Source organism: Odontesthes bonariensis, chromosome 7 (genome assembly GCF_027942865.1).
Source record: "Odontesthes bonariensis isolate fOdoBon6 chromosome 7, fOdoBon6.hap1, whole genome shotgun sequence".
Classification (NCBI taxonomy): domain Eukaryota; kingdom Metazoa; phylum Chordata; class Actinopteri; order Atheriniformes; family Atherinopsidae; genus Odontesthes; species Odontesthes bonariensis.
The window spans coordinates 28,073,432-28,096,017 of NC_134512.1; the positions used below are offsets into that span (position 1 = coordinate 28,073,432).

The 22,586-nt window shown below is 40.7% G+C and overlaps 2 protein-coding genes across 2 annotated transcripts in view; both read left to right on the forward strand.

Moving 5' to 3' along the window:
* The first annotated feature begins 1,620 nt into the window (after window positions 1-1,620).
* On the forward strand, window positions 1,621-15,020 carry scamp2 (secretory carrier membrane protein 2). Its single transcript, XM_075470411.1, has 9 exons — window positions 1,621-1,775; window positions 5,887-5,961; window positions 7,348-7,434; window positions 9,231-9,342; window positions 10,004-10,132; window positions 10,303-10,462; window positions 11,732-11,833; window positions 12,615-12,732; window positions 13,026-15,020. Exons 1-9 carry the CDS (start codon window positions 1,719-1,721, stop codon window positions 13,173-13,175), a joined length of 990 nt encoding a protein of 329 aa, XP_075326526.1. The 5' UTR covers window positions 1,621-1,718; the 3' UTR covers window positions 13,176-15,020.
* A 4,147-nt stretch (window positions 15,021-19,167) lies between these two features.
* Window positions 19,168-22,586, forward strand: part of map1ab (microtubule-associated protein 1Ab) — a 63,009-nt gene continuing 59,590 nt past the window's right edge. The window contains exon 1 of the mRNA XM_075470412.1: window positions 19,168-19,421. Within this exon, the coding sequence (XP_075326527.1) occupies window positions 19,169-19,421 (253 nt within the window). The 5' untranslated portion in view covers window position 19,168. The remainder of the gene's footprint in view (window positions 19,422-22,586) is intronic.

Genomic DNA, 22,586 nt, shown 5'->3' on the forward strand with positions numbered 1-22,586 from the left:
ATACATCAGATTATGTTTGGCTATGACTGACCCTAGCGGCAGCATGTACAAAGGAAACAGGATACAGGCTGCAGCTGAATCCCATTCTCTTTTGAAAGCGCTACTGCAATTCAAGTGGACAGACTTCTGTAATACAAAAGGAATCAGTGAGATCAGTGTAATTCCAAGCAGCAGGGCACAAGACTTATTGTAGACCCAATACAGCCTTGCCGTGCTCATATTCAAGACTCTATTCCCCTGATTTGTAATACAGGTTTCTACCATTATCAGTCCTGTTTTCTCAGACTTTTTCCTCTTTACTTTCTGCCTCCTGAGTGACAGACTTGTTATGCTGCAAACACTTTACAAAGATTTCACATCTTTATTCTAACTCTTTGGAATGCCTTTTGGTCGGCCCAAATCAGTCCCAGCTATGATGCCCATTCTGAACCCATTGAGCCAGTGCCCATCCAGTACCTGTGGACCTGAACATAAACACTGTGGCAACTGAGACGGGCCCAATTTGGAGCAAGTCGACAATTTCATAAGGGAGCCATTATTCAGTCCACTTATTACCCACATGGTTTCCCACATGGAAAACATCGATAAATGGTCAGATACCCCCAGACAATATTATAACAACGTTCGTCTCATTGCCTGTGCTTGCTGGAAAGCCATCAGTCATGGCCACATCCTGTGCATCACATTATGATGAGGCAGCTCAGTTCACCTTCACTGATCAACTCTAGCTCAGACTGTCCTTGTTTTGACGATTTACACACAGTTAGTTGAATGACTGCAATTTGAAGATTGACTGAAAACCATAGGCACTGCAATACAGAAATGTATGTGTGTGGGGGGGTTTCATAATAATTTCACTACTTTCTAGACTTGTGTATAATTTACATAATCCACTCTTGTATACTTGTACCATCATCAAACATAATGAGTATCAAAATTATTTTAATATCATCTTATGCTATACGTGGTAGCCCAACACTTTAATAAGACTCTTTTATTATGCTAACCTAAATCTATCTATGTAGATAGATGCCATAGAAATGCTGAGGAACAAAGCTTTATATGGTTCAAAGAAATATAATGAAACCAGTATGGCTAAACTAAAGCAGATTAGAGTAAATTTATTTTTCAGCTAAACAATTTAAACCGTAGCAGATTATCATTGTCCTTGAAGGGTGTCTGATTATTTAGTTATTGTTTCAGGGATAAGTCTGATCACATTCATGAACACGTAAATATTGGGTTTTCTTTGGCCATGATCATATTTTCTTTGGTCATATAATAATAATATTGAATATAAAAGTTTCCATATAAAATAAAACTGATGAATAATTATCTGTCATATAGCATCCCTCACAGCGTATCAAATTAAAGTAAATTAGTAGGAAAAAAATGCATTAAAAGGAACATGAACTTGTGATAGTATTTGTGGTATAAATTAACTGTACCATTTCAAAATACTCTCTCCTACTTTGGTGCTGATAATGCATTTGTTAAACTGATTTTGTTGTTTTCAAAGCGTTGAATGTGAGGTGTGCAGGTGGCGCGTTTCTACTACGTGACAATTGACGTATACGTCATTGTCCAACTATCTCAGGGCGCATGCGCTGTCAACTTTATTGGAGGAAGTAGGCAGAGCAGGCGGGTGAGCGGACAGAGAAGAGTTTGTTGTTGAGTGAACTTTTAGAGAGCATAAAACACCTCGGCGCCGTTTCAAAATGTCGGATTTTGACAACAACCCGTTCGCACAACCTGTCAGTGACAACCCCTTTAACGTAAGTGTAGTTTAATGTTTTATCGAGTTTCTGCTCAGGAACTGTCGAGGCTGGCTGCTGACATATCATTATCAAAGGTAGCCAACACGCTAGGAAACTTGTTGGTGGATTTCAGGGCGGGACCAATTTTTCCGCTCTTGAAAGCCATTTGGTAAATGGAATTGATTGACAGTTCTTTAACCAATCAACGAGCTTTGTTGACAAAGAGGGTGGTTTATTCTGAGAGTTAAGTTTCAGGAAGTTAAGCTGTAGCCAACTAGGAATGTGTGTCAAACCGTTTCTATCTTTTCATTATTTGAGGAGAGGTACAGCAGGTGTTTATTTTTTATGTATTGTCGACGTGTTTTTTTTCTTCTTTTTTTTTTCAAGAAATAATAATTTTGGAGTACCGTGATATAATTTACATTGTTACTGCTCATTGGTTCTTTGAAATGATTTTCTGACAGATATAGCCTAAAAGTTTATTCACTAGATGGCAGTGTCTACAGTTTCACTGAGTTTGTGTAAAAATTAACTGCAAGGAGATCATTTATAATCATACATACAGATGACCTGCTGTGCTTGCTGGTAACACGATTATAAGGAAGACTTTTAACTTATTTGTTGATAATAGTGACTGACTTGGAGACAAATGTTTCTCTGCACTTCAAACTGTTTAAAGCATATTTGTGGTTCAAAATGTAGCAGAGATTAAATTATTAATCCAATTTTAATCTAACTTTTCTTGTTAATATAAATTTGATGATTTGATGAGTTTTGATGAGTTTTACCATTCCCTACAAGTTAACGTGGGTCACTCAAAGGGTACTCTGGTGATGTAATTGTACATCTCCACAAAGTCTTTGAAATTCAATTTCTCCATGGCTTTAACACACAAACACACTTAAACAAAAGTTTGCACATTTAAACATTCAGAGGTACAATCGTTTCACCATTTTCTAATAAAACTGTTGTGAATCTGAATCTTCAGTATTTACTCAGTACCTGTCAAATCATAGACATATTGACCTATGTTTTTTTTGGATGTAATGAAGTTGTCTGACATCTTATCTTTCCATCCTGATGATGTAGTTAAAGAGTATATACAGTTGAAAATTTGTAGGCTAAACTTATAATAAATAAAGCGTAATAGAACTGTGAACAAAGAAATTTGGTCAGAGGGATCTGTCTCAAAAACGTAGGAAGGAGCACACAGTGAAATATGATTGACGCCATTAACAGAGTTAATGATCTGGGACTTGTCCTGCTGAGCAACCTAAATAAACATTCTTATGCTGGACAAGATAAGATATACTGTAAGTTGTAGCACAATAATCCGTGTGTTTGTTATTTCCTGTTCATAGCTGCCAAACAGATGTTCTGTTATTATTATTTATTTTATTTTTTTAAATCAGGTTTAGCCATGTCAAAAATATAAAGGATTGTGGAACACTGAGGAGACACCGGGATTAAACAAGAAATTCAGTGCTAATAGGCAGCCACGCGTCACCATCTATGTAACATCTGAAATGTTGAATTTTTCACATCCTATTCCGTCATAAAAAATATGTTATAGCTGTTCTGTGATGTCACATAGCAGTCACTTCCACAGGAGTACTGTGTGACGCATTGTGATATCAGGTGCACAATAGCCACGATGATGGGTGTGGAAGTGGCCGTAAAGTGCAGATCACTGCCTGACGAAGCTGCAATGCACTTATTCAGACAAGCCTGCAAGGTATAGTGTTGCTATCCTGAAAAAGTGACATTGAAGATTTAGATTGCAAATGTCCACACTTTGATACCTAAAAGTTGAACATGTGGTGCCTTCTTCCCCGCTTCACTCGTCTGCAACTGAAGCGTAGTAATATCCACCTGAAGTTATGACATGGGAACAACAGCCACACCTAAGCAAAGAGCAGTCATAAGAGCAAGTCCTGTTTCCTGGTACAGAGATGTTTAGGTCAAGATATATGCTGGCTTGACCTCCAATCAAGTTTTACTTGCCTGTATGTTAGAATCTATTCTTTTCAGAATGAACTTTACACAATTATCAGTGGGAAGTTGCTTTTGTGTCCCCACACTCAACACTTTGCTGATTGCTTTGAGGATAGTACCCACTTGTGTTGGCGTGTGCCAGCTTAATCCTTATTTAAAAGAGGATGGTTGTTGTCATCTTCATCGATCTCTGCTGTCTGAGCTGTGTAGTAAAAAGATACAAGCAGTCTCACTGGTGGGGCCCAACAGAATAGCTTTTCTGGTAAGCATGTTTTGCATATAATAGGCTTTGCTCCACACGCAGCGAAGGGTTCACTTTCAAACAACATGAAAGTTCATATTAGTCTTTTTAAAATTGTAGTAGTTAGTTTGCCCCCCCACCTAGACTTGTATTACCAATTATTAAAGAATGGGAGTAGTCAAACACTCCTGTCTTTCCTGCTGGGAATATTTACAGGTGTGTCAAGAGCAGATGATTGTGAGCTCATGCTTTTGCAATCACATGGCCAGTGAGTGACTTGTTGGGTTATCATGTGAGATACCTTTTCCGCCCCCATTTTAAAGGAGGAGAAATTGATTTGTCCTACATAATAGAAGAAGTTCTGACACTTTTATGTCATATGATCGCTGGTTGTTTAGATTTTTTCTTTATTGCTTACAGATCAAATAAAAGTCCTGTAATATTCAGGATCTATTCTGCATAGAAGACACATGGAGCACCGTAACATTCTGTCTCTCCAACATTAAAAGAAAAGCCCATGTATGTTTAGGCCAGCATAGCCCTACAAGCATCACAAAGTATATTTTAAATCAAAATAATGGATATTTGAAAAATTCAATGTTTTGTTATTTGACCGTTATCATTTTCTTCTTCGACCCAGTTTTTTATAATAGATATTTTTAATGTTTTCTTTTTCTTGTTGTTGTTGCTATGGAAATAGATCGTAAAAGAAGTGTAACTGCTCCTTATGTCTAACTACCATGCTGCTGATACTGCTGTACACGTTTTTATGTTAACCAGCAACCAGCTGCAGGCGTCCTCGTCCGTGCCACAATGTTTGTATCTCATTAAACTGTTGAGGCTTTTGTGTTTGTTATGTCGTCTTAATAGAGTGACCTGCCACATAAAGGAAATATTAAGTCCCATTTATGTCACTGCAGGAGAAGAGGAAGTCGCTCTTTAACTTTTGTCTCCTTTCATTAAATTACTAAGTGGTCTTGGCTTTCCACATTAAACATGCTATAATCTGGGTCCTAGCCGAAGTCATATCCTGTCTCGTCTTTGGCACAGCAAATATGAACAGCAGGCTTGGTAATAAGAGTAAACGCAGTTACACACACTTTTCTTTTTAAATCATTCAGATCTTCACTGCTTTTTACAATAGAGCCACACTTGTTATGACAGAAACGAGAGGAAAGCCACTTTGACCACTAAATGCCTCTAAAACACACGTACTGCATCTTCTTACTCATGATTCCATAACATTTGGAATGCAGCCGTCTCAACTAAAGAACAGAGGATGACCAAGCAGGCATGCATTTCTTTGACCTGCTTTCCTGTTTTATTTGTAATGTTGTTTCTTTCAATCTGGTTTTCTGCTTTCTCTGGTTAGAAATTGAGTTTTTTTGTTTTTTTCTGTGTCACATCACGCTAAATAGCTCATCTTGTTACGTTGTTCTAACCATATAACATTAGCAAATAACATGGCAATAAGTTTGATTTGTTTATTTATATTTTTAGCTTGTTGGAAGACTTTAATTTAACCCTGGAAATTCTTTAGATGTACAGTATCAGGAATTCTGTTGAGATACTTCCGTGTCAAAGCTTTGAAAGTAACTTTGAGATCTTGTGAAACAGAACCCACTGAAGTCATTTAATGATTAGCAGTGGCTTTCTCAGGTAATTATTCATTGGGACCTTCAGAGGTTATGCTGCAATAGTTTGACATTAAGTACTGAATTGTAAGTCTTAACTAATCTTTTCCAAGAAGAAACGGCAGTCGGCTTCACGATCAGATTCCTTTTCTGTCTGTTCATGTGGTTGCTCAGTCTCAGTTAAAGCAACCTACCTTGATATGTTTGTTGTTGTTGTGCAATGAGTTGATAACAAGCAACACATTTTCTTATTTTTCAGGATCCGTCTGTCACTCAGGTGACCAACTCCAGCATTGAACCAGTTGACCAGTACAACCCTTTCCCCCAGTCAAATGTAAGTCACCTGAAACCTTTCCTGTTTGATTTTCAGATTCTGGGTTCTTCCGCTGTTACACAGCTGTTCCTAAAGTGGTTGGGACACTGTAAAATGTCATAAAAACAGCACAGTCGATGTCAAATGATGGAAAACATGTACTTACACCCTGTGTCTAATGATGAATGAAATACACGATGAAAAAACATACACCTTTCAGCATAATGGAGTCCGGATGTTTGCAAACTCAGGAATGATGATCCATGGTTTAAAAAGATAATATACATTTTGATTTGTTAGATAAATTAATAGTTATATAGTTTGCTACAGATGACCATGAATAAACTCCAGGCATGAAAATATATTTTTCTTTGTTTGGGAAAGTTTGAACTTTCTGTAACAAACTGTATTTCTCAACAATGGTTTCCAGAGATGTTTCTGGACACATGCAGTGTTTTCCACTATAACATTGTAGTGATGTTATATCCTAAAGACGATCCGAGGTATTTTGTGAAAGACTCTGGTTGCTCATCTTTGGACGCTCTTAACTCATTGGCTGCCAGCCATTTTCAGTGCACAGACACCCATACTGCCAAGTGTTTTACAGTATTTTGACTGATTTTCCAAGACCCACAGAAAAGTGTGTCTTATGACTATGTAAACACCGAAATTACCAAAAGAAAGAGTAGACTCTCTTCTTTCATCAGGAAAAAAAAGTTTGTTTCTACCATTTTCAGTCCTTTAGTAATAGACAGTAGAACATAGGTTGGTTTCACCAAAAACAGCTGTTTGACCAAAAAAACAGAGAAAACAAGCTTTTTTTTTTGTGCAAAGTGCCACTGCTGCCACCTTGCGGGTAATTTTGCCAGTATATTCTCTGTTTAGTGTTTACAAGCCTAAGATTTAGTGACAAACTCCGCTAGATTGTCCCCCAGCCCGCTCCGTTAAAAAACACAATTGACGTCTTTGGCAGTCAACGTTTTTTTTTAAATGGCACCGAAAGAGTTAATATACTCAGATGTGTTCCTGGCCTGTCACCAACAGGCTCTTTATTTAAACTTTTTGACATCCTCATATTTCTAAATGAGCACATTTTTTTCTTTTTCATCTTTTCTAATAAAACCCAAAGCACTGTTTTGTGTTTTATTCAAATTTTCTCTGTTTTTTCCACTGCTCCTTTTCTCAGTGGCCAGCTTTTTATTAGCTTCATTGTCTCAGCCTCTTCCTGCTCCCTTTTCTTCCAGATTTTTGTTTGTTCTGCATCCTGCTCGTTGTCAGCTGTGTGAACTTTCGCCCTGTCTTTTTATCGCTCATCTCATTCTCCTTTTCTTTTCTTATTTGCCCTTTATTGGTCATCTTGTTTCGTCATTGCGTTTGAATCTTTTTTGTCCTTTATTGTCATGTCAGGATGGTCTGGCTACTCAGACCACCCCAGCCTCCACCGCTCCTTACCAGCCGGCCGTGTTACAGCCATCGACAGAGCCCGGTCCAAAGGTGAGAACACAAACCCTCTCTGCCAAACTTACCAATAAGCTGCGGTCTAATTTGACTGAGGTGGCTTACTTCCCCGTATCCTGTTCCTATTCATGTGCCGTCTCTGTACATTTCATTAACACTCTGTCAGTGTTGTATGCAGCTGGTGTAGCTTCAGTTTTTCACAAAATAAACATAGAAGACAATGGCCTTCGTCACACATGCTTAACCCACTGAGGCCGGGAAAGCATTGCCGCATTTCTACCTTTAAAGCCGGGGGCGCTGTTGCGTTATTCTACCTTTAAGGCCGGGAAAGTGTACACGTCTTTTTTCATGTATAAGGTTGTTTTGCACCAATTATTGACCTCTGCGCCAATTAAATGCATTATAATAGACACGTGAGAGTGTCGTCATGTTCCTCGTGTCATTGTTTTAAAGTTAAGTTACATCGAACAAGCATGGAGGACTTTCAGTGGGAAGACATTTCAGACTGTTGCGATTTTAAGGAGTTTCTTGGCTTTGATGATGCTGATGAACGTGCTGACCCAATTGATAGAGATTTATGGCTAGCACATATGTTTGAGGATGACGATAACGACAAGGATGATTTTGAAGGGTTTGAATGTGAGTGGAAGACTGACAATTACCACCGTAATCGACGGAGAGGTTTCAACCGCACACCAGGGGTGAAAGTCGATTTACCTGCAGATGCCACACCGTTGCAGGCATTTAATCATATTTTTACTGAGGAGCTTTGGGCGCATCTCGTTTCAGAGACTAATAGATACAGTGACCAGGTACTTCAGACTCCAGCTCGAGCAAAGATGGCAAGGTGGTCACACGTAACTGTGCCAGAGATGAAAACGTTTATTGGAATGTGTATGGGCTCCTTGTACTGCCAGTACGAAGAGATTACTGGAGATAAAATAAATAGATAAATAGATAAATAAATAATTTAAATATAAAATGAAATTTTATTTTATTTTATTACTGTTTTCTAATTGAAAATAGCTCTGTTCCTGCACTTTACTTTTTACATTTTCGTGAAGGTGTATGTAAATAAACTCAATTTCCAAAGAAAGCCACAGGTGTAAGCTCTCAAATACTTTTCGAATTTTGCTTTATATCTGCTACAGAGGCTGAGAAATCAATCATTTAGTAGGCGTTGACACAATTGCTGAATTTCCAGAAAAACTTCAGGTTTTAGGGGGTCTTTCTGAAATTGCCCATAGGTTTTACAGGCATTCTTTTCCAGGTGTTTTAGGCCTAAATGGGTTAATAAAGATGGTAAATTATGAATGAGACAACATACAACAATGAGACGTTTACAGTTCATTCTACCTGCTGTTTCTATCTATACAAATCTGATTTTGACACAGTTTAACCTTCGAACATAAGAGAGCCAAACGACTCACCTCCTTGTTTATTTTAGGCTTGTGGAGTCAGCATGTGTTATATCTGTATGTGGCTAAAGAGCAAAGCATCCGCTCCTTCCCAGAGCACTGTCTCCTCAGATTGACTGTTTGGTGGCCACACAGACATCATCTGACTTCACAGTATATTGAAACGAGGTTTCTTGTTTCATCTCCTAAATATTCATGAATAGCATCACCAATCATCTGTCCTTCAGTTTATTTTACTTGCCAAGTCAAACATCAGAAGGGGTCGCCTTAAATATGTATTCACAGTTGGATGGCCAGTAAAGTTCATAAACCAACTGAGTGGAACTGCCACCACGAGCGGTTTCTGTGCATCTAACGTGTTTGTGGAGTCGAGTGTTTTTGTGCATTTATTTATTTATTCATTTTGTATTCCAGGCGTCTGCCGCAGCAGCTCAGGCCAACCTGCTGAGGCAGCAGGAGGAGCTGGAGAGAAAAGCTGCCGAGCTGGACCGCAGGGAGCAGGAGCTACAGAGCAGAGGCTCGACAGGTCATTAAAGACGAACCTTCCTCCTCGCTGCAGTAGGATCACAGGCAGCACAGCTTACTCAGACAGGATAACAGTGTGCAGTGTGCGCGTTATGCATTAAAGAGGAGGATGTAACGTGCGTGGTGAAAAAGGCTCTCGTATCTGCTCGAGCTGCTCAGAAAGGTGTCTCGTACTCATCCAAAAGAACTCATGACGTATTGGGTTATTTACCATAAGGTTCTAAAAGTGTGCTGGAAGCACAGATATCTCTTTTCATCTTTGTTTTTTTTTTTGTCTTCAATGTTAATGCTGACCTGTATGGACAAAAACTGAGGCCACTGTTTACGTTTAAGTCTGACTTGTCATGGGATCTGCTTCAAGTAATTCCAGATATTTTCACTATGTCCATGTAAAACCGACACATGTTTGATGGTACATGCAGATTTTGGTAATGAGAAAGGCGGCATCGTTTTCTAACGTGCTGGGAAAAGGAAGGCTATTGTACATGAATGTGCTGTCTGTTATTTAGACCCTCCGGGGCACAAGTTTCAGTATTGGTACTTCAGCGGTTTTACTTGTATATATCCGTCAAGATGCTGCAGAGTTGGCCATCCTCTCTTTGCAGTTTTAGACGAATTGCTTTGAAGGCCGGCAGAGCTGATGTTGCTTCTTGTCTCAACAGGTAAAGCGAACAACTGGCCTCCCCTGCCCAAGAGCTTCCCCATCAAACCGTGTTTTTATCAGGACTTCGCAGAGGAAATTCCTACAGAGTACGAAAGAGTCTGCAGAATGATGTATTATCTGTGGATGTGTAAGTGCATCAAAGTTTTCAGGATGCCTCACCCTGGCAGTGAATCTACTGTATGTCACTTAATGTAGTCTTTTAAAGTGTTCTGAAATGATGTATGTATGTGAATGTCACGTTGATATTATCACTATCAGAAACCCTTTTTTTTTTTTTTTTAATTCTCTCCGCTTCAGTCAACTGTGTGACTCTCTTCCTCAACCTGCTGGCTTGCCTGGCTTACTTCACCACCGACGCAAGTTACGGTGTGGATTTTGGCCTCTCCATTCTCTGGCTCATCCTCTTCACTCCCTGCTCCTTCCTCTGCTGGTACCGGCCCGTCTACAAGGCCTTCAAGTGAGTCCCCTTCCATGAACCGTGCAGTTCGTGAGGCCTTTGCAGCTGCCCAGAGACTGCACACATCGTGTCGGACTTTTAGTCCCCCATAGACATACATCAGTGTATATACGCTAAATAAAACACAATCTGCACATGCAGCGTACTGTTGGAAAGCTAAACTTTCTGTGATTAGATTGATGCAAAACAGTTTGTGGTCCGGTGAGCACAGCAGGTAGGAATAACACTTGTGTTTGCTGTAGCTCAGATGGAAGAGCTGTCTGCCAGTTGGAAGGTTCAGAGCTAAGCTTCCCGTCCCCGGTCAAAACACCTAACCCCACGTTACCAGCGATCCATTTATTGCCGGCTGTTTTTTCATATTTGGCTTCCACCTTATCGGCGCTAACCCATCGCTGTTCCTCTTTGGTAATTCACGCATGCCCGACAGAGGCGGACGGCTCCACATCGGTCCCTTCCTGCTCGCATCGAGGTGGTGTTGCAGAATCAGCTGAGTGGCGACCGCCTCTGTGCCGGCTTGCCTTTACGCAGATGTTTTACCTCCCTTGTCAGCTCAGAGGGATATCAGCAGCGGATCAGCTTAATCTCTTTTAAATGTGGCACCGCCGACACCAGAGCTAAATCTACATTCATCTACTGACAATAAGAAGTCCAGGGAGCAAATATCTAACTGAGAGAGCGAGACCTCTGAGGAACACATAGAGACACGCTATAGCTTTAAGAAAATTTACTTATTTCTTTGTCTTATCATAATCAAATTTGGACTAGAACCGTGTAAAGCATGAGACTGTGGTGTTCTAACTCGCAGCGGTAGATATCTATAGTAACCTGCTTGGAGAAAAAAATGCCGAGTGAAACACTTTTAATCGTCATTTTAAACGTTCATTTACTCCATTTAAGCACAGTAGGTGTGTTTTTATAATTATTTGACCAGAAATGGAGTGGCATAAACTGACTGAAACGTTCAGTCTTAGGTTTATGATTGGTTGGATTTGAGAGTCCATAACCACTTTTATCTGTCAGTTACCGTTAAAACTGAGAAATGCCTGCAGTGAAACTTTGTTTTGGCCAGCTGTTCAAAAGTCAAGATATTGACTTGACAAATATTGAAAGATGAAAAGCTGTAAAAACAAGTTTGGTATTCAAATGTTTTCCTTTTTTTAAAAAAATGCTTTGTTCGTGCGGCCAGTTTCTGAGATAATCTGTCGGAATGAGCCAGATTTTGTGAGGCTGAAATGCCGGATTTGATTTGTTTTCTGTTTGTTTGTTTAGGACCGACAGCTCCTTCAGCTTCTTCTTCTTCTTCTTTGTGTTTTTCTGCCAAGTCGTCGTCTTCATCATCCAGTCTGTGGGCATCCCCAAATGGGGAAACAGGTGAGTCTCTCACAGTTAACAGTTGAACACACATCCCATTAACATGGACAAATATGCCAATAGTCTGTTTTTATTGGTGCATTCAAGATATTTTCCTGATCTACTGATTGACTGAAAGAAGTATCTTGTTTCCTTGCCTACCGTCATCTCTCTCTCTCTCATCTCTTCTCCCTCACCTCATTTTCTGCAACCTTTGGTCTCCTCTGACAGAACCTTTCCATTCTTCAGCCTTTCTGTCTGCTGGTAACCCTGTAAGTTTCTGCTGCTCACTGTCTGCTGCACCTTCCCAACACTCGTTCTTTCTTAGCTCGATTCGTCATCCCCCCCCCCCTTTTTAAACTTGTAATTTGGCTTAGAAAATAAAAGGGAAGCGGTAAAAGGAGACGGGTTATTAGTTTTTAAAGCAGACGGTGGCGTGGCCAAAAGTGAGAAATAATGGCCAGCTAAAGGAGTCTGTTTAAAAGTGAGGTTTATCGCTTCTTTTGCTCTCTTCAACTTGCTTTGGACAAATCCAGAGTACCAGCCTCGACAGATTAATGCAACTTTGTGATATTATCGATGCGTTAATGAGTATCTATCTACTACTTTGAAAACTGTTACATCAGTTCTGCTGTTGTTACGGGACTTCATCTTTCTTTGTCCTCTCCCCTTTCTATGCTGCGTCTTCAGCTATTCTTCTGCTTTAACAGAACTCATGCAAACTGTGCGTATCTGCATGCAAATCTCTCACTGTGTATGTAAGATGTGAGATCACCTCATACCCCGTGTTTGTTGCCTCCAGTGGTTGGATCTCCGCCTTCACAGTCATCGGCACCAACAAGGCAGTGGGAGCCATCATGATCATAGTGGCCATCCTCTTCACTATATGTGCTGTGATTTCTGTTATCTTGCTCAAGATGGTAAGAGTAAAGAGTTTCGGTCAAATTTGGGCTCAGTTTAACTTATGTGTAAGGATTTAGTTGTACGTATTAGTTTAGATTGTGGAATTTGACTAATTTGTCTTTTTTATTTGAATTCAACTAACTTTTCTGGTTCCAAATACTTGATATTGAGAAAGATTTTGTGATACTGACTTTTCTTATTCACTCGGACTAAACAATGCATCGTAGATGCTGATTCTAAGCAGGTTTTTGGTACATACTGTGTTGTTTTTGAATATGCAGCCGTTTCCTCACGTTTGCCTCCTCCTCAGGTCCACAGCATGTACCGCCGCACCGGGGCCAGTTTCCAGAAAGCCCAGCAGGAGTTCTCACAAGGCGTCTTCACCAATAAGACCTTCCAAACAGCCGCTGCGGGAGCAGCCTCCTCCGCTGCCCAGGGAACCCTGCGGGGAAACAACTAGCGGTAGATTGAGCTGCGCTGAGCTCTTTTTAACAGGTCAAGGTCTGCATGTTATCAGGTCCAGATGATATAATGATAATCTAAAGCTGAGCAATAACTGAGAACTTGTTGGCGGGCACCAAACTAGCAGCGATCCTTCCTGAGAGTTATCAGTGCTCTGATTCTCTGGCTGGATTTCAGCAAATTATAATCTGACCTTTTAATGTACAGACCTTGAGCCACACCATCGGTGCACTTTTAATTCTCCATGTTAGCTTTTGCTTTTCAAGTCCAGAGTGTGTCCTGCAGAGCGACTTCACCCGTCTCTGCGTGGTGGTAGAAAAGCAGCGGAGGGGAAAGTAACACGTCAAGTGAAAACTGTGGTGTAAAATACAAATGAAGATGACTGATTGCTATTTCAGCGTGCCTTTGCTTTGTATATTTTGTGTTCACTCTTCGACATGGCCCTCTCTGTGTGTGTGTGTGTGTGTGTGTGTGTGTGTGTGTGTGAGACAAGCTGAATGGATGCATTAATGCAACTGCAGTATGCTTGTGTTTTCCCAGACCGATGGTGCACCCTGATCTTGTAATATAGATAATATGAAGTGTCTCTGTTTGCCATCAAATTTGCATACGTTCAGTCTCAGAAGCATTTCTCTTTGGTGTTCAACCCAGCCTGAAAAGTTATTTACGTTACGAAGTGCCGCAAAATTTAAGCTCGATGAAGAAGAAGTGCGGCAGAATAAATCTGGTAGTTAATGCTAATCTGTCCGGCCTGGATATTGATTAAATGTTAATGTGAGTCTGTAGTTGATCATTCAATAAGGAAACAAACTCCACTCTTGAACGGTTTCACACAAACATTCACAGTGCGCTTTGCTTTAGTTCATTTCATGCTTGTAGAAAGCGAATGTAAACAGACTTAAATGTAGTACACAGAGAATCGAGCTGGATTTTGTTTTCTTGTTAAAGCCATTAAGCTAATCATTTAAAGTTAATTTTATCAGCACCATGTTGGTAGCCTCTGAAGCAGCTTCTGCTAAAATTTCAACTGCCTCGCATAACTACCAAATCATTATTTAGTGTGAAAATGGGAAAATGAGCTGATTTGGAAAAACGACAAGTCCTCTTAAATGGATGACACCAGCTCATTCAGTCCATTATAAATCATTTATTAAAGGGCTGTGACGGTTCAGTGAGGCACGCATTGATTTGGTTGGGACATTGGGTCCAGGATGAGGTTCAGCTTGTGCGACCTGACGAGATGTCACGGTAAACCTGTGCTTGTGTGAATCAGGAAATGTCTGACGGTCTGATTTGCTTTATGTGTACCTGATCAGTAATTTCCACCAGACCACTTTAAGACAGCATTTGCCTTCAACCAACAGACGCAGCGTCTTAACATCACCTGCATCCAGATAATGGGTTGCATTTTCAATTCTTTCAAATGATCGTGCCTCTGAAAAGTCATCCTTACCTCTCGACAGCGAGCGCGCATCTCTAAGTTATTTGCATACTGTTGTACATTTTCCACATGATTTCTCATATTAAAAAGCATGCATGTGTGTGTCCGTCTGTCTGATAAATCTTTTTAAAAACTTCAAGTGGGATGTAACTTATGAGCTTTTCTAAAAAACAGCTGCAATTTCTGATAAATTGTAGCGCTTTTGCAACAAATGCCAGTCTAATACAAGGTTTCATTTGTTTTACATCAATTAAGAGTCAGGATGTTTTGCTTTAATATGTATGTCTGGATACTTTGTAATGGGAGAACACAGTTGAGTGCCTTTTGTATTTCGGTGAATTTCACATCTAATAAAATGCTTTGCTTTCTATTAAAGTAAACTCTTGAATTTATTCAAACTCATCCGTAGTTTAATAATTCTATTCAAATACATATCTATTCTGTGCACATCAAATCACGAGACTTCCTTTTTATAACTTCATATTTTGCTCCAGTTATGTTCCTTTAATGAAACCACACTAAAAACACTCACGCATTGATTTGGCAGTATCAGATTTAACCACTGGGGGGAGCTATTTGCACACATGCCGGTCTGTAGCAAGCCTCATGTAGTCTGTTTTATCCCCTCAGCCCTCCTGTCCCTTCAAATGTTTCTTTAGTCTTTGCATAGATACTCTAATCTTTAAATCAACACTAGAAAATAGTGCAAACAGTGAAGAACCACTCTATAGATGCTGCTTTGTTTGGTTTTCTAAGCCTAAAAAGTTGGGAAAGATCTGCGAATGTGCTTCCTGCTGTTTGTGATAATCTGTAGTACACTGGTTGGACTCTGATTTAATGTGAGATCAACAGGCTGCCATTTTTACGCCGATTCTTCCTGATTTGTGGTTTACCTGCTTATAGCTTACACAACCGATACTTCTGACTCCATTGTTGACAACACGGTCATTAATAGCTCTGGGCTGTTCGTGATCTTTGAGAGAGAGCCAACACTTTACTGTCTCTTCTCCATTATGAATTCAAAGAGAGAGGACAGGAAAGAGCACCACTGTGTCTGCACTGACCTGGACAGTCTGTGGGGAATCTGCCCTGTAACCCAGACTGCTGACTCAGCTGTCTGGGTTTGTCTCTGAAGGCTCAGAATAACAGCAGCCTCTTCCCATCAAATGCAGCCATCAACCCGACAGCACGCCTACCTGAGCAGACAGTTTTTCAATCAGAGACAGGGTTTCTTTTTTATTGATGCCTGCAGCACAATGTGAACACTAACCAAAAAAAAAAAAAAAGAAATTACCTGGAAGATAGTGCTCTGCCCACTGAGATAGAAGACAATGTTCTAACAGTTGGTGGGAGGCATCGAGCCCAAAGTGAACTCTAAAGGCTCCGTTCAGTCAAAAAAAAGAAATCCAACATGCAAACCGCCTGATGAGCAACATTAAGACTTGCAAATATTAGAGCAAAATTGAATAAATAGTTTCCCTTTCCACTTTTTAGCACACTAATTTTTGCTTAACGCCTCACAAAATTCCTCAGCAGTGCTTAAGATTCCATAGAGACATACAGTGCATTCAACATTCAAATGTTGGTTATAAAAGCTCATTGTGTCGTTCAGCAAGAAATGGGCTGCAATCAGGATCCCATGGAAAACAAGGCTGTTTGACATTGTTCGGACGGTGACGAGGCAGAGGTCCGTTTACACTGAAGGTGTGGTCTTTGTTGTGAGTCGAGATGATCCACGATGCTACCCTTCTCAAAAAGTGACACCAAATCGGCAAGCCTGATCCTGTTGTGAGAATGAGAATAAGCTTGAAACAAAGAAACACTTGTATTTTTTTATTCAGTTGTACTTGCAGACGTACTGTAGTTACATCATCTCCTGACTTGTGGTGAAACAGTCCTTAGATCCAGTTTTACCACCAGGGGGAGGCATGGCTGTGGAGTCGATGCTCCGCAGTGAAGTGCTGACTCACTGTGAGAGAGGCCTGAAGCAAAAAACCCATACAAGGTATCCTAACACTGCTACTGTTTATTTTTGTCTTTGACTGAAGCTCTTTCAAACACAGCTGAGTGGAATGACTCTTGTGATATGATAATATCCAAGATGAGAACCCTTCATTTTCCCCCAAAGCACTTGGAAACAAGAAAAAATGACTTTAAATGTAATAAAACAGTGTCTAGTATCCAACCCTTCGCTGTTAATATTCCTGAAACCTGAACAGATGTGCTCGGGCTGTATGTAAAGTTTCCCCTTGTCCAGCAGCATGGAAAGTCCAAGCTTGCATGTACAACCCAGACCTCCTTATCATCATCCCCTCAGTGTGGTGCTGACAGTTTATGCTGAGATACCCTCTGCTACACCCTGAAACGTTCCAAGCTCAAGGTTAGCCGGGAGAAAACTCGATAGAGAACCATTTGTCTGAGAGGAGAGCGACTATTTTCAGCCACACTCTCTGTCTGTCTTTATCGGTGTGTCCTCAGAGTGCGTAAAAAGCCATTTGAAGTCTGAGGAAATTGTTCTTTAATTTTCTCCATCTTATTAAGCCCTCTGCATTCACTGCACAGGACTGACTTCTTTCACACATCATCGGAATCCTAAATGAAGACTGAGAGGCAGCAGCAGTGCCTTGTAAATCCTGCTTTGGTTTCTCACAGCTTTTTCTACAAAATGTCGTAGTTTTATTGGAATACTCCAGGTCAGTTGCTGTCTATAGTTTAAGTGGTAAGAAACGACATGCTGCTGTGCCAGAATAAACTGTGTTGTATAGACTGGAGTTAATGTAGAAGATAGATGACAACTATTACCCTGTATACGCTCTGTGCTTTTTCTCTTGTATTAAACATGCAGTGTGCATATGTCGCTGCACACCAGATTGTAATGTAAAAAAAAGACTTGAGTTGATATCTATGCTCATGATAGGATCGTAGCTCCTTGCTTGGTGCTAGAAAGTACATCAGCGCACAGAAGTTGCCCTCAGTTGCACAGCAAAAAGAAAAAAAAAGTCTGTATGTTCGACTGCTGGGATAGGCTCCAGCCCGCCCGCGACCCGATCGACGGATTCAGCGGTATAGATAATGGATGGATGGATGGAAGTCTGTATGTTCCTAAGCAACTACACTGAAGTACATGTGCTGCCAAACTTAAAAGTGAAAGTTGCCACTAACTGGCTTGTAGACTGCTGAAGTTTCCCTCCTGAATTTACTGTAAACTAGGGATGCACAGCGTTGGATATTTTACTGATATTCCATTTATTATTATTTTCCGACTCATTTTGACACATACCATGATTTGCTCATACTGTTTGTTTTCCAACTTGTGATTAGAGAATATGGAATTTCTCTTGTGATGTGATTAACTGTCAAGCCGGCTTGCTGGCATTTGATGCGGTCAATAAAGGAGAAGCTTTTCAAACGCAATCCTTAACGAGGCAAAACAAGAAAAAAGTCAGTTTATTGAGTGAATTATATATGATATCACAAATTGATTTGGATGGTCAAAACTGGTTAGACAATGTTTAATCTGAGGATTGCTTCACACGGAGCGTTTTTAATAACTGCAACAAATCACCAACAGTTTGGATGAAATGACCTCTCCGCTCCTTAGCAGTGCTCTCAGTGGCCACGTCGCACTCAAAGTAGTTTTCTTCCTCAGTTTCTGTGCAAACTTTGCGCCTTTGTAGCTGAATACCGTGTGACTTGTGAGCTAACATTAACAAACGTTTTGCAAACTGTTCTGACAGCTGGTGTTACTCCACATGACCAGTTGGATCGGGATGGAAAAACACTCAGCATGTGAAATGTGTGAGAAACTGGAGGTTCAAAGTAGATAACGGTAGAGTAGTTTATTCTGTTAGGTAGGAAACATCTGTTATATTGGAATATTATCTCTACAGCTGAGGTTAAAAGGAAGGCTGATAAAAGATATCGACTCTTCTGATAAAATAACTTTTTTTTTGTGAAAATAAATTATCTGATTAATTGAGTTTTTTCTGGAATTCCATTCGTATAAGTGGAGCTCTTGCAAACGAGTCACAAAACACGTCCTTATGTTTGCTACTGAACTACAGCAGTTGGCATGCATTAACAAAGGCCTAATCCTAGTTCCTTCTTATGGCCCTACCATTTTTCATCCTTTTCTGTTGGGGATCAAGGAGTAGAGGAGGGGTCAGGCCAAGTGGTGGGCTCAAGGAGGAACTGGGATTAGGCCAGTGTTTAAATAATGTCAGTGTAACTATAGATCGGTCCAAATCTGACATATTATGAGGATGGTATAGATGGCATCTCTCCTAATTACATGATATTATAAAACACTTACTTGTAGACTATCTAAAACTTGCTGGCATTGTTGTAAACCTTACATTCATCAAAAAACTGATTTTTAAAACTCCGTTGGAAATGGATGTTTTGATTATTTGCGATCTTTTCCCCACTTTAACTCGTTAAGGCCCCCTGCCTTCACCTCCCTCCTCTCCCTCACCTCTCAGCATCCTCCACACCACCTCCCCCACCCTACCACTCTCCTGTCCTCTCTCACACCGGCAGTTGTCATGGCGATGGAGTCAGCCCCGGCGTCGGTTTCAGGGACTGTTGCCATGGAGATCCCCGTGCGAGGTGCGCTCCCGGTGGTGGAAGAGGACGAGGGCTCCATCACTCCAGGGTCCGAGGAGCGATTGCGGTATCGCCGTGGGGGAGGCAGACGGCGGCGCGGTGTACCGTTCAACCGGAGCGGCTACTATATGCTGATAGTGATCGGGGAGATCAGCACGGAGCTCCAGCTTGATGCAGCCAGAGCGCAGATAGAGCGAGGTGAGTGATGGACGAAACGCCGGTCGAAGGCTCTCTTTATTACTTGTACCGCGGCTTTGATAAAGTGCTCCACGAAGGGATGGACATTCCTGTAGAAAAAGTTTAAACCTGGAAACATCAACAGAGGTGAAACGTTTTGACGCAATGAGCGGGATGGCATCATAGGCAGAGGCAGTTGCTGCAGCATTGCACCATGGGACACAACTCACGCATTTTGCAAGTCTCCTCTGTACACCAGCGTACAGCTATACAACTTCACACTCAACTTACGGTGCATATTTTTCTTTTACTCTAATGGGGCAGCGTTTTGTGTGTGTTTTAAAAAAAATGCTATTCAGTCTACTTTATATCAAGCTATAACATATTTGTAAACTCAGCTACAAATGTGGTGTGTGTGGTCTTGGTTATTGATTGATCCATTTATATTTTTGAGCATTCAGCTGTTTGTGTGTAACTACATGGGTTTCTTCCTTGTCGGGGTGTCATGTACCCCTAAATGAACACGCAGATCAGCTACTCATAAGACTGTTCAGCCTCCTGGTGTCACACCCAGGCCTGGTTGCTAAAGGTGAATATCTGAGCGCTGTGGGAGCTATAGCTCCGCCACTCCGCCTGAAGAGCTGCAGCAGGCTGCAGTGTGTCCGGCTGCTGAGACCTGCTAAAAGTTTAAAGATGCCAATGGACCTCTATGTGTTTGTGACAGGTGTCGCAGTTTGGCCTTTGAAGAGTCAGCACCAGTCAGCAGTTTCATGCTGTGCTGTTGCTGCTCTAAGCTGTTCTCTGTCCAGGTTACAGTTTTTAGATACCGGTCCAGAACCGTTGCAACTCCATCCATCCACCTCTGACCTCTTCTCACTATTTCCACAGTTTGGGAGTTGACATCTCTGCTGCTCTTTTGCAAGCTGGGTATCACACCCACTCAGATTATTACAGCATCGATCCTTTCGCCCAGGCCGGTGTTTTCACTGTGACTCAGTGTGAATGACCTGCCATCGACTCTCATTATATGTACATTATGCTTGAGATATCCCTCTGCAGGGTCCTTGTGTAGGCCTGCAACGAGTCAGCCTCCCTGCAGCACTGCAGTCAAAATCAAAACAAAACTGAAGGTATCACATGGGTTAGCTCTGTTATTTCAAACAAAGAATGCTTAAAGCATTGACAGTTGTATATGTGACGGTGACAAAGTCTTTTATACTTTCTTTTCATAACTAGGTGTGCAGTATAACCCCGGCTTAAATATTCTTACATCAGAATTAGAGTGCAAACTTTATACCCTTAAAGGGGTTATCTTTTTCTAGCTCATCCTGAGCTTGTGATGCAGTTTTCTCCAGAGGTGCTGGGCAGGACATTTGGACTGAACCCATTTAGGTTTGAAAGATTGCATGAGCTTTTTCTTTTGGCAGCCAAAGAGAAAACCAGCGCCACTTTGTCTCTAACACTGAACGTATCACGTGTCCCTTCTCACCTCAAACGGCTTGAAGATCACAAATTTATGCTTTATTTCTTTACCTTTAAACACTGAAGACTTTTTTCCTCTGTACTTACAGTGTTCTGCAGCCCCCAGGCTCATGTTTTACAAATACAACCTTAAACTTCACTGAGTCAACACATTTCCACAGCTGATCCATATTTCAATCTGCCCGCTATCTGCTGATTTGTTTTAGGCATAATGTCAGTCTCAATTAGGAACCCTTCATAATGTATAGAGATCCAATTTATGCATTATCTGCTGGGTTTCTGATGTTTTCACATTATTAGTTTTTGCTTTGAGAATGAAGACAAAGTTTTAAAATTCATGTCTGGCTTTGATACAGAAGAGCAGAAAGCTGCTTCATGAAGGTTTTACAGGCTGAAAACATCATACATCATCTCCCACGAAAGGCACATAAATATTCCAATTCTTTACAAAAGAGGCAGGAGTGAGAATTGCTCTGAGGACAGGTTGACTAGAGAAGATAAATGGACAAAAGAGATTTTCTGCATGTATAAAGTCAATGTGAGCAGCTTTCATAAGAAAATGCTGACAAACTGCTGCTGAAGTGGTTCTTTTCATAACCCGCTAATGGATATTTTAGTCTTATACATTTCAATTTAGTTTGTTAAAAGGTCCAAGGTAAATAAAGAATCTGTTTCTTAAAAAAATTGTTTGTTTAAAAATCTTACAGAATTAGAATTGGTCCAATCACAAAGCCGCGAATAATCCCATTTGAGAACGTAGAACTAACCAGTGCCCATCTTTTCTTTGATCAAGAATGACCAGACTGATTAACTGATGAGCTGTATAGCTGCTGGTTTATTTTCTTCTGACTGACCAACACAAGGATTTAGTACCTTTGTTGTAAAGGAAGCTACATACGTATGTATGCTTAGCTGATGATGAATGCTCTCTTTTCCATGCACAGCTCTGTGTGAGACTTATTAAAAAGTTTGAGGTTGATCAATGTCATCCTCCAAAAAAATGTATTCAGAATCACAGATACAAAGGTAATTCTTTGCCGGGTTTTATAGATGTTAACATTTGATTGAAGATTGCAATCAATAGGCACTAATCTGACTGTAGCCAGTGAAAGCTAACAAAACATCAGTAACAGTGACACAGCATGCTGCTGCATCTGCAGTGATGGAACAAGTTCTCCTCAGATAAGGGTCGAAAGGAAAGTGTTTTCTTCTTGTAAAAGAGGAGATGTCACCACAGAGTTGGACTCTTGGAAGAGTTGGAATGATCACATTCCTTGCTGCCTGTCGCAGGAAGAATCTATAAGTGGATAAGGTGAGAGAGATGTGTGTGCTGGTTTCTGTCCTGCTGGACGAGGTCCAACACAAGTTTCCTCTGCAGATCCATAGAATCTCGCAAAACTGTGTAATTCCGTGTCAAATAAAGAATATAATAGAGCTGACAGGATGGGTGCATGAGATGTGATCAATTAATCTCTGATTGCAAATTGTAAAATTGCAGCGTTACTGTATGCTGGTATGTTGTGTTGGGCAGCATTCAACAAACATGATGTGAGTCACAACACGTACTTGTCTAAACCGCTAATTTGTACATGTTTGCAATCGTCTAACCATGAACTTTTTAACATGTAGCCCTAACTGGGTACAATAATTCTAACCCCAATAATGCACTTTTAACTCATCACATTAACCTTAAGTGGTGAGAGT

What these genes read in the sequence shown, in the direction of transcription:
- scamp2 (XM_075470411.1), top strand. Translation starts at nt 1,719, where the DNA reads ATGTCGGATTTTGACAACAACCCGTTCGCACAACCTGTCAGTGACAAC. An exon ending in ACAGAGCAGAGGCTCGACAG is followed by an intron (nt 9,343 to 10,003) that starts GTCATTAAAGAC and finishes TTGTCTCAACAG; the next exon opens with GTAAAGCGAACAACTGGCCT. An exon ending in CCCGTCTACAAGGCCTTCAA is followed by an intron (nt 10,463 to 11,731) that starts GTGAGTCCCCTT and finishes TTGTTTGTTTAG; the next exon opens with GACCGACAGCTCCTTCAGCT.